The following is a 12,003-nucleotide window of genomic DNA, read 5'->3' on the forward strand; positions in this document are numbered from 1 at the left end:
CACCCATTTAATCCACCTGTCAGATCACAGTAGCCAAGCTTCAAGCTGAAAGGGGTGTCTAAGGGTTGAGGTGGGGTCTTTAGCCTACAGCTCTTTAAAGGGCAGCAGTAAGTTGCATTTTTGTTTCAGAATACCATGAGATAATAAAGAAGCTAACTTGAACTGTGGAAAATGTTGGTGTTTAGAAAAGAATGTGAAATTTTACGGGTTGTTGTCTTTGAATCCCCTTTTAATGGAAGGGAAAGATTTCTGGATACCATGAGGTTGCCTATTCTAATTAAAGCAGCTAAGGCCTTAGGAAAAAGCAAATCTTGGTTATGCCTCTACTCTCATGCCCTGGCACGTCATCTGGAGGTAAACTGGCTGCCTACTGGGATTTAATTTTAGAAAAGGATGTTTTAAATTAGACAGGTCAGTCCCTTCCCCACGTAGCGTTTCCTTTTAGCAGAGGAAAGAGACACAGTGACTCCAAGCCCCACCAAGGAGGCCTGGTGGGTGGGCCAGGACACTCTGGCCACTACTAGGTAGAGGAAGGATGAGGTGGCCAGCCAAGCACATAAACTCTACAGCAGACTGCATCCTCCCTGCTCCACCCATTCCCCCAGGCCACTGCTTCTTTCTGGACCAAGTCCCAAAGACAAGGAGCACCTTCCTTTTCCCTTTAGAAAGAGCCAAAAGAATGTCCCAGAGAAGAGTGGGTGCTGGTAGTTCAGTGGAGGGAGGATGACAACATGGCGCTGAGGGCTGCTCCTCTGAGTATATAACCTCCTAACAACCCAAGGGGCAGAAAAGCCTGGAAAGAGGAGGATAGTGTGGTCTTCAGCGAGTGGCTAATGGACACTAAGGTCTTGTGGAACTTTTTAAGAGATTCAATTCTTCTGCCCATGGGCTTTTGCACCTTCCTTTGCCACATCAGCTGTTGCTACCAGACACAATTTCTGGGCTAATCCATCTCTCAGTTTTCACAGCTGAACTGACCGAAGGCATTGGGAAAATGCTGACACTCCCGCTATCTAAGAAAAGTGGAATGATCTTTGCCTGTTGCTGTGGGAGGTTCACGGCTTTTTCCTAACATGAAAGTGAGAAAGGGCTTGGGAGCAAAGGAACAGCGCATCCAGGAGGAGAACAGAGGTAGCTGCCACCATTAAGAAGGCCACAAGGATAATAGCTGGAACATTAGACAGGAAATCAGAACATCTATTTTTACCTTTGACTATGACCCGTCTGAAATAGAGACCATATGCAAGTTCTTCCTTTTCTCTAAGCCTAAGATCCCTCATATGTAAAATGGAAATACTAAAACCAACTCTATCCACTTTACAGAGTAGTTACGTGTGCAGCTCCAAGGAGGTGATATGCATGAATCGTTTTTAAAATTTGTAGTGATGTTACACAACTATGGATGCTGAGGGCTTTGGTGGCTGTGAAGGTGATCTACAAGGAACATGTGTTACTCCATTCATCACCAAGATTGATTTAACTGATCAAGCTAAATGGGTGGGTTTCCCTTCCCTTTCTTCTCCTTGTGTATTTCTCTGAAAACTATCCGCCATTTTCTATTTAAGAAAAGCACTCTGGCCTGAGACCTGCAGGCATGGACAGCATTTACATACAGTCCACATGGGGTCTTACAGGACATCTAAGCATCCATCACCTTTTCCCCTAGTTTTTATAAAACTCCCGTGGTGATACTGGTCCACAGTAAAATAGTAGCATGCCTGCTTCTATATACTGCTCCAAAGAGGAAGACATGACACAGCTGGAGCAAGTACCAGAAATGAGACTGAAATACTATCTCTCACTCTCTTTATATTTCATACTCTAGATAGCAACAAGTCCTCTATCTGAGACCCCAGCGATGCAACTTACCAACTGAAGTTTGACGCTGACATCAGGAGAAGTGACGCGGCAGGGCACAACCACCTCTTGGGTTTCAGTAAACACAGTGATCAACAGTGGCATATCGTAGTAGGTCTCCACGAAGGTCTGGTTGTCGTCTGCAGAGGGTGAGAAATCAGACTGGCACTGGTATTTTCATTAGGATAAGGATCCATAAGTTTTATATGACCCCTGGAGATCATTATATTTAGTGCTGCCATTTTATACAAGGGGAAATTAAGGTTCAGAGAAGAAAAAGAACTCAATAAGGGATCTGGTCAGGGCTTAGATCCCGTGTCTCCTAACTCTAAGCCCAAATATATTTTTTTTCCACAAGGGCCAGGAAAGAACACAAGGAGTTTTTCAAATACGTATGGGAAACATCAGGAGTGTTTTTTTTTTAAAGATTTGTAATGGCAGAGACCAAAAGGTTTAGGGTGATCACCCTCACCATTACCATACCCCAAACATAAAAAAAGGAATCTTTTTATCTAATGAGTTTTTCCAGAGTTGAGTATCAGGACTATTTATTTTCTACCAATAAGCCTTTCCAGCCTTTCCTAGGCAATAAGGTAAATAAAAACAGCAGGTGGAAAGAGAGGGGAAGGGAACCAGAGTTCTGAAGGTCCCATGCCCTTTATCAGATGCTGATCCTGGGACCAGAGGAAGAGAGCTCCTTTCACAACCATTTCAGTGGCTAACTAGCTCAACCCCCAAATCAGGAAAATGCTGCCACAAAGCTTTTTGTTTTCTTAATTTCAACAAGCTAAGAGGGACAGAATGAAACCAAATTCAGCATGGCAAAGCCTTTAGGAGGGAGGCCTGGCATCTTTCAAGAGGCAATGTGAATATAGTGCAACAGGAGAGTAGTTGCAAGCTTTAGAGAAGAGATCCTCCATCACTTTCCACTTGTATACCATTGGGTAGGTTACTACACATCTCCATGTCTCAGCTTACTTGTCAGTTAAAAAAGTCTACTTACTCATTAATTACAAAGGGAAAAATAATAACTTTACAGTGGATGGGGGCTGGCAAACAAACCCTAACCAAGTGACCAAATTTAATATGATCAGTAACAGAATAGATGCCATGAGACTCTTAATGAGACATCACTTCTTGATATTCTTGACAAAAATGTACCAACTGAATTTAACCGTGAGGCAATATCAGAAAACTCAAATTAAGATAAATTCTGTGAAATAACTGGCCTGTATGCTTCAAAAATGTCAAGGTCACAAAAGCCTAGGAAAGATTGAGAAGCTGTCACAGATTGGAGGAGAATAAGGGGACCTGGCAACCAAATCCGATGTGCAATGCTGGACCAGATAAAGGACACTAATAAAGCAATTGGTGACATTTGAATAGGTATACAAGTAGCATTAAATCTATGTTAATTTATTGATTTTCATAATTTTACTGATTATGAAAATGCTCACATTTGGAGAAGCTAGTAAAGAATATATAGAAATTATTTGTACTAATGTTGAAGTTTTTCAGTAAGCATGACATTATTTCAAAATTAAAATTAAACAAAGAAAAACATCTCAGGATCTCATAGCAGAAAGAGATAACAAACAGTCCAAGGAATATACTTAGCACTAAATAAATTATGCTGGATGTGTCAGCTTTCACAACTCTGAGATTTGGGGCAAGTTATGGTCCTTCACTTCTTTTTTAAAAATTAAGATAATAATGCTTTCCCTGAGTTCCAGGTGAGGTTGTCAAAAGGAACAAATGAGGTGGAAAGAGCCTTATATGTTAATGGATCATATCCTTTTAAATTATAAATATTAAAAGATTAAAAAAATGTACATTTAACCCTTCCATCCTACTTTTCTCCCTGGTCCATTCACCATCATATCACCCTAGGATTATTGGAATTCCTTCCTAATTGCTTCCCCGCTTCCACTGTTTTCTCCCTAAAGTCTGTTTTCCACACAGCAGGCAGAATTATCACATCATTCCCCTTCTGAAACCTTCCAATGCTATCTATTGCATCCAGGATAAAATTCAAAGGCCTTACCATACTCTAAAAGCACTTAAATTATCTTGTCTCTCCATTATCTCTTTGATCTCATCTCCTATCATTTCTCACAAAAGCTATTCCAGACACGTCGGCCTCCTTCCTTATTGATTCCCTTGCCCACTTCCACTTCAGGATCTTTACAACTTTCTGTTTCCTGGTTTGAATGTCTTTCTCCCATATACTCACATGGTGCTTATCACTTCATTCAGGTCTTTGCCCAGTGATGTCCTTGTAACAGAAGGCTTCCTCGACTCTCTTGTTATCATTTCTGCCCCATTACCCTGCTTCATTTTTCTTTATAGCACTTATCACTACCTGATATCATAGGACATATTTCCTCATTTATTATACTAGTCTGTAACTTCTATTATATCAGGGATCTCATGTGTCATGCACACTGTTGTATACTCAGCACCTATGAATTCTCTGAAATTATATGCATAGTCTTGTGTGGGTGAGTTATATATTTTTGGAGGTGGGGATTGTTCAGAATTATATCAGCCTCCCAAGTTGTTTTGTGACCTTATGGTAGAAACTGTTAGCTTTTTACCCCAATATATATTCTCCTCTTCTTTCTTATCCATCAAATCATGATTTTGTGCCAGTTATAGGCCACCCAGAATAAAAACTTCTTTTCTCTGACTCACTTGCAGCTAGATGTGACCCTGTAACTAAGTTCTAATTTAATTTCCAATTAAATATAATTAGAAATCTCTTTTAAGAGTAAGGACTTTTTTCCCCCTCCCTTTTCCCTTCCTGATGGATAGAATACAGATGTGAGGGTTGGCAGTTGAGCAGTCATATTGGACTCTTAGGTAGCACAACAGATCCTTGTAGATCACAGAGCTGCTGTAGCAGCTGAAGATTTTGCCCCCATCCTTATGTTTTGCTTAAGTCACTATTACTTAGGGTTTTAACTTACCAATGAACCTAATCCTGATATCGACTCCAAAATAGGTAAGAACTATGGCTGTATTAGAAATATCTGTTAAAATAACCATTGGAAATACTATATGCCATTCTGCTCCCTCTCAGGTTGTCTATTGCATAAAGTCAAAGGTCACATCTTCATTCATGTTTGTGTGTGTGCACCTAGCATCTATCACATACCTGGCACATTGTAAGAAGTCAGAAAACATCTGAAAAATGAAAGAATGTGAGATTCCATTCGGTTCCCATGCTCTGGGATTACAGGTGAGAGAGGTGACATTTAAGATGGTCCTTTGAAGGACGGATATGGTTTTTCAGGCAGAGATGGTGGAGACTGCCTGGAGACTTTCCAGCATGGGAGCACCACATGAGCAGAGGTGTGGAAGTGGCTGGCCCAGAACAATGCTATAAGTCATGAGATAAGCTTGGTTTTAAGACTTAGGGAATGTTACATGGACATGAATGCCAATGGATCAACACAGAGGGCCCAAAATATTGGGAAACACACTCCTAAACTTTCCTCATCAAATCTGACAGCCTTATCTCCAGCACTTCAATGCAGAAGTAAATGCACTGAAAACTCCTTTCCAAGCCTCCAGCATGGTTAGAATTGGGTGACTGAGGGTTCAGAGGAGGTTTTTTACTTAATAAATTTCCCTAGTGATTTATGTCACTAATAATTGCTCAAAGTTAGGTAAATGGGAAGTGGTAGAGGATACCATGAAAGACAGAGAACACAGGTCAAAAGTGACAGACAGAGGCACGTAGCCTCCAGGTTTCATGTCCCATTGACATTTAGATCCTTAACATGAAACCCAACCGAACCCAAATGGCGCCAAGAATGCTGACATCAGTGGAGACAATGGCGTCCCAACGCCCAATGTATAACTGAGGCAAGGAAAAGGGGAGGGAGCAATGTAGTCCAGGGAGGCAAACAGGACTGAAGATCAACTTGTTTATAACCATGAATGCAATATTTTGGAAGTCTTGAACCCTTCAGATAGATAAGTGTTCTTCCCTCCCAGCTGCCAGCAGAGACTGTGGTCTTTCAGAAAAGCGGGAAAATTTGGGTGTTCCTAAGGTGAGAACTTTGTGGTTAAAAGGATTTAGAAACCACAGAAGAGAAACTCACAAGGATTGGCTGGATACAGAAGCCTTTGGAGCTGGAAGATCCCATTAGAACCAACTAGTATAGCTAGTTTAGCCCTCTTTTTACATTTTTTAATTTAATCTTTATTGTATGTTCTCCATCACTATTTAGTCCCCTTATACCTCCTTCCCCGCAGCAATCACCACACTGTTGTTCATGTCCATGAGTCCTTTTTCCTTTTGAGAGATAGGAAAAGTGACATTCAGAATGGGGAAAGGACTTGAGTAGGTTCATACTATTAGGTTAGTAGAAATCTCTTTGTGAATCTGTTTTTCCAGAGTCTTCACCCAATGATCTTCTCCACGCTGCTCAAACCCTGACACCATGCAGGTACAAACCACAGATGGCCTTGGGATGCTTGCAGAGACTTGAAGAAAGATGGGATATTGGCAGGGAATGTCAAAGAGAAAAAAAATTTGGTACAAAGCAGTGGTTTTTACACTTTCTTAAAAGCAGTTGAAATCCATCCTATACATGAGGTAATATTCATGACTAACATTATCGAGCACTTTTATGTCCTCGTCTCTAATATAAGGACTGCGTATGTATTAATTTGTTCAGTTCTTACATGAGCCCTATGAGGTTGATTACTATTCTCATTTTGTAAACGGGTAAACTGAAGCATAAAGAGGGTAAGTAACTTATGAGAAACGACACTGCTAAGTCACAGTCTGAACCCAGGCTTTAAAGTCCATAACCTTAAGAATCGATATAAACTGAAAACTTAGAAGCGTCCCACACATACATAAACACACAAATAAACAAATAAAAGCAGGTATGCGCTGGTTCAGGACATTGAGTTCAGCCCTCTAAACACCGCCAAACTCCTCCCCAACGAGTGGCCTGAGAGACCCCATGTACATACACCTCACTAGCTCCAAAAAGGGAACTTCTAGGAGTTCCCTCTAGGAGTCATGAACCCTGGGTCCTAGCCCTTGCTCTGCCATTAACTACCCATATGACCTTGAACAAGGCTTCATTTTCTCTAAATCCTTTTTGAGGAGGAATGATGAACCAACCTCTATGGGTCCTAACAGCCCTTGATATATGGTGGTTCTTGAAATCATTGGCTCCAGAACAGTTCCTGTTAGCATCGCCACTCCCATTCCTAACATGCTCCAACATCCACAAAGCTGGGAGGGAAATTATGCAACTAGCCCCTAAGAGTCCTTTCCTTTCTGTATCCTAAGATCCTTTAATCGAGCCAGAACCAGACCACAGCTAGTCCAGAGCTGGACTGGCGCTGGTGAGGAAAGGACACTCCCATCCTGAGTCAACGGGAGACCTGTCCTATCCCCATTGCCCCAGCTATTGTGCTGTCGAAGAGACTAGTTTCCTAATGGAAAAGAGGGTGTGGACCAGGGGTTTACAATGCCTGGGGACTCAGGGCCAACAGCCAAATCTAGAGAGAAAAGGAAAAGGTGTGGAAAAAGCATACACATGTGACCTCTCTCCAAGATCTTTATCAGAATACAAAGGAAAAGCTAAAGGACATTCAAAGTACAGAAAAAGCATTGCAGGGGGATGGCTAATAAGATTTGCATGGAATCAAGCTCCTTTCTTAGAAGTCGAAGTATAAAACGCGTTAAGGTGTTAGTAGCTAACATTTCTAAGAAGAATTATCTTGGGAGGACTGCCCAAGGGAAAGAACATATCCGTGATAAGCCTTCTGCCAAACCTCCCTCTCTCCGAATCCCTCCACAACAGCTATTCTCACCCACTCACTCTGACCCAAGCAGGACTTATGGTCTCTACTCCTTTACTTGTGTTGTTCACTTGCCTAGAAATTCCTACCACTGTCAGGTCCCGTCTACACTCAGATCACAGACTCATTCCTACTAGAGAATATGACCCTAAAAAGCACCTGTTCCCTCCCTTCTAACCTGTCTGAAGGTCTTTACTGTCAGCTGGTCTGTTTAATCTGGCTTACTTTACTACCCTTGAAAGAAAGCCTGTTCCACCTTTGAACAGGATCATATTCAGGATAAACTCTTGCTTATACAGAGCCTGAGTCCCAGCTTCTCCTTCACGAAGCCTTCGTGAAGCACTCATTTACCAATGCAGTGACATATAACCTCTCATGTTCTCTTTGGAAGATCTTTCCTTCCATCTTCCTCTCAGGCAGTAGATATAAGAGGTAGCCAGCAATCATTAACTTAGAGAGATGCCGTGAAGTCAGGTTATTTTTAAAATCACAAATTATCTAATTACTGGCACCAGGCTAACAACACATATTAAAATTCAGATCCCTATTCCAAGATGGCTGCAGAGTAGGTGGAAGCTACACTCACCTGCTCCCAGCCCCAAACCATATTTACAGCTAAATTACAGAGCAATCAACCTGAATTACCAACTGAAGTCTAACTGAACTGGAATATTATAACCACGGATTTACAGAAGAAACCACATAGAGACTGGTAAGAAGGATGGCTAGCCCTTTCTGTGTCTCCACCCAGGAGCGTGAGGTCTCAACCCAAGGCAGAGAGCCCTTATCCAGAGCAACAGAAATGAGAAAAGAAGCCCACATTACACCTGGTGGTGAAAATCAGTGGGAGACCCAAACACTGCTTTTTCAGGAATGAGCACCCCTATTGTTACAGAACCATCTGGGAAAGTGCATTTCCCAGTTTCTGACTGCTGGTGAGCCCACTCTGCCTTACTTGGGTCCTGCAGAGGGGTCTGCTGGCCTCAGCCAGCACTGACTGTTGGGGTCCACATTTTCTGGGAAGGCTCTTGGCAGAGACCCAGACAGTGACTAAACTATGTGGCTTTGGAAAGAGGGCTAGTCTCCCCCATGTCGAGAGCACAGCCAGAAACCCTCCCCCAACCTGTTTAATCACTTGGCTAGCCCCATTTTGCTCAGTTCAGCCAAGCAGAGGACTAGATCATGGCACAGAGCTGGGACTCTGGAGCATGTCTTCTGGGAGAGCTTTTGTCTGAGGACCAGACAGGCAAGGGCAGAGGTATGTGACTACCCCATGGTGGGAGGGGTGGGGGTGGAAAGGCCACTCTTATATCCCTGGAAAGCTAGTCCATCCAATGATACCCGGGGAACTGGAAAAAGTGCACGCCCCCATCCTACAGGTTTATGGGCAGTACCCCCAGTGGAAGACTGGATCTATCTTTCCAAGTTCTGGATACGCTGCTCCAGTGAGCTCAGTTCCCTGGAGGGAAAGAAGAGCAGCTCAGAGCAGGGATATTAAGAGTGAGTCCCTCTGACGCCATTGTCTGGGACCAGAACAAAGTGCTTTGCTCCCTAATGTGGGCTTGGCCAGCATTACCCTCAATGGGAGACTCTCCTGATCTGTCCCCCTGAATCAGTAGCTCTGCCTGGCTGATGGGCACTTGGCTGTCTTCACCGCTTGGCAATTGTAAATAGTGCTGCTATGAACATAGTGGTGCATATATTCTTTCAAATTGGTATTTTGGGATCCTTGGGATATATTTTCAGAAGTGGGATCCCTGGGCCAAAAGGCAATTTGATTTTTAATTTTTTTTAGGAAACTCTATACTGTTTTCCACAGTAGCTGTACCAGTCTGCATTCCCTCCAACAGTTACGCCATGAACAACAATAAACTCAGAATGGATAAAAGACTTAAATGTAAGTTGCAAAACCATAAAAATCTTAGAAGAAAGCATAGGCAGTAAAATTTCAGTCATTTCCTATAGCAATATTTTTGCCAACATGTCTCCTATGGAAAGGGAAATAAAGGAAAAATTAAACAAATGGAACTGCATCGAACTGAAAAAGCTTGTGCATAATAAAAGAAACCATCAACAAAATGAAAAGGGTACCCATTGTAGGGGACAACATATTCACCAATGATACATCTGATAAGGGGTAAATTTTCAAAATGTATAAAAAACTTACGCAGCTCAACACCAGGAAGACAAACAATCAAATTAAAAAATGAGCAAACCTGAATAGACACTTCTCCGAAGAGGTCATTACAGATGGCTAACAGACATATGAAAAAAATGCTCAACATCATTAATTATCAGAGAAATGCAAATTAAAACAATAATGAGATATCACCACACACCTGTCAGAATGGCTATTTACCATCAATAAATCAACAAACAAGTGTTGGTGAGGATATGGAGAAAAGGGAATTCACTCTGATCTCTATGATTTCTTCCCACTTATTCTGGGCTTTGTTCTTCCTTTCCTAGTTATTTTAGGTGTAGGTTTAGATTATTTGAATTTTTCTTGCTTCTTGCTACAAACCTACCTCAAACTTCCCTCTCAGGACTCCTTTCACTGTTTCTCATAAACTTTGGGTTGTGTGTTGATTTTCATTTGTTTCCAGGTAATTTTTATATCTTCTCTGCATTATTAATGCATGTACTGTTTAATAACATGTTATTAGCTTCCATGTTGTGTTTGAATGTTTTTCAGGGGTTTTACTTTGCATTTGATTTCTAGTTTCGTACCATTGTGGTCAGAAAAGAATCCGAGTACGACTTCAATCTTCTTTAATCTGTTAAGGCTTATTTTGTGTCCTAAAATGCAGTCTATCTTTGAGACTATTCCATGTGCACTTGAAAAGAATGTAGACCCTGCTGCTTTGGAATAAAATGTTCTGTTCATATCAATTAAAGCCATCCAATGCAGTGTGTTGTTTAAGGTTGCTGTTGCCTTGTTGAATTTTTTTACTTGAAGTTCTATCCATTGATGACAGTGGGATGTTCAAATCCCCTACTGTGCCTGTATTGCTGTCAGTCTCTCCATTTTCATATTGAGATGCTCCTCTGTTGCGTGCATACATGTTTACAAAGGTGTGTTTGTTTTCTTGGTATTGAGTTGTATAAGTTCTTTATAAATTTTGGATATTAACCCCTTATCGGATGTATCACTGGCAAATATGTTATCTTATTCAGTGAGTTGTCCTGTCATTTTGTTGATGGTTTTCTTTGCAGTGCCAAAAAACTGTAGTTTGATGTAGTCCCATTTGTTTATTTATTCTTTCGTTTTCTCGTCTGAGGTGATATATCAGAAAAAATATTGCTATGAGAAATCTCAGAGATTTTACTGCCTATGTTTTTTTCTAGGACTTCACGGTTTTGAATCTAACATTTAAATCTCTAATTCATTTTTAATTTATTCTTGTGTATCATCTAAAAAATAAAATAAAAATTTTATTTTTTGCATGTATCTGTCTAATCTTCCCATCGCCATTTATCGAATAGGTTGTTTTTACCCCCATTGTATGTTCTTGCCTCCTTTGTCAAATATTAATTGACCATGAAGTCATGGGTTTATTTCTGGGCTCTCAATTCTGTTCCATTGATCTGTATATCAGTGTTTACGCCAGTAGCACGCTCTTTTCATTACTATGTCCTTGTAGTGTATTTTGATATTAGATAGCATGAATATAAATGCTAAATTCCCAACAACATATTAACACACTGGATCCAGCACTGAATTAAAAAAGTTAATACACCATGATCAAGGGGGATTTATTCCAGGGATGCATGGTCAGAACTCTATTCACAAATAAATAAATGTGATACACCACATAAACAAAATGAATAATAAAAATCATGTGATTGTATCCATAGATGCAAAAAAGCATTTGATAAAATTTGGCACTTATTTATGATAAAAACTTTTACTGAAGTGGGATTAGAGGGAATGAACATTTGTCAACATAATAAAGGCCACATATGACAAACTCACAGCCAACAACATTTCTATACATTAATAACAATCAGAAGAAATTAAGAAACAATCGCATTTAAAACCGCATCAAAAAGAATAAAATACCTAGACATAAATTTAATCAAAGATGTGAAAGACCTGTACTCTGAAGCTGAAACACATTTAAAAAAGAAATTGAAGCCCTGGTTGGTGTGTCTCAGTGGACCGAGTGCCGGCCTGTGAACCAAAGGTTCACCGGTTCAATTCGCAGTCAGGGCACATGCCTGGGTGACAGGCCGGGTCCCCAGCAGGGGACTTGTGAGAGGCAACCACACATTGATGTTTCTCTCCTTCTCTTTCTCCTTCCTTTCTTCTCA

General features: G+C 41.0%; 1 protein-coding gene across 1 annotated transcript in view; it reads right to left on the reverse strand.

The window, feature by feature from the left end:
• Window positions 1–12,003, reverse strand: part of LOC129071112 (vascular endothelial growth factor receptor kdr-like) — a 168,307-nt gene that overhangs the window by 106,154 nt on the left and 50,150 nt on the right. Inside the window, exon 4 of the mRNA XM_054574237.1 lies at window positions 1,870–1,997. Within this exon, the coding sequence (XP_054430212.1) occupies window positions 1,870–1,997 (128 nt within the window). The remainder of the gene's footprint in view (window positions 1–1,869; window positions 1,998–12,003) is intronic.

Source organism: Pteronotus mesoamericanus, unplaced genomic scaffold (genome assembly GCF_021234165.1).
Source record: "Pteronotus mesoamericanus isolate MK-2021 breed Mesoamerican mustached bat unplaced genomic scaffold, CSHL_Meso_final contig_256, whole genome shotgun sequence".
NCBI lineage: Eukaryota > Metazoa > Chordata > Mammalia > Chiroptera > Mormoopidae > Pteronotus > Pteronotus mesoamericanus.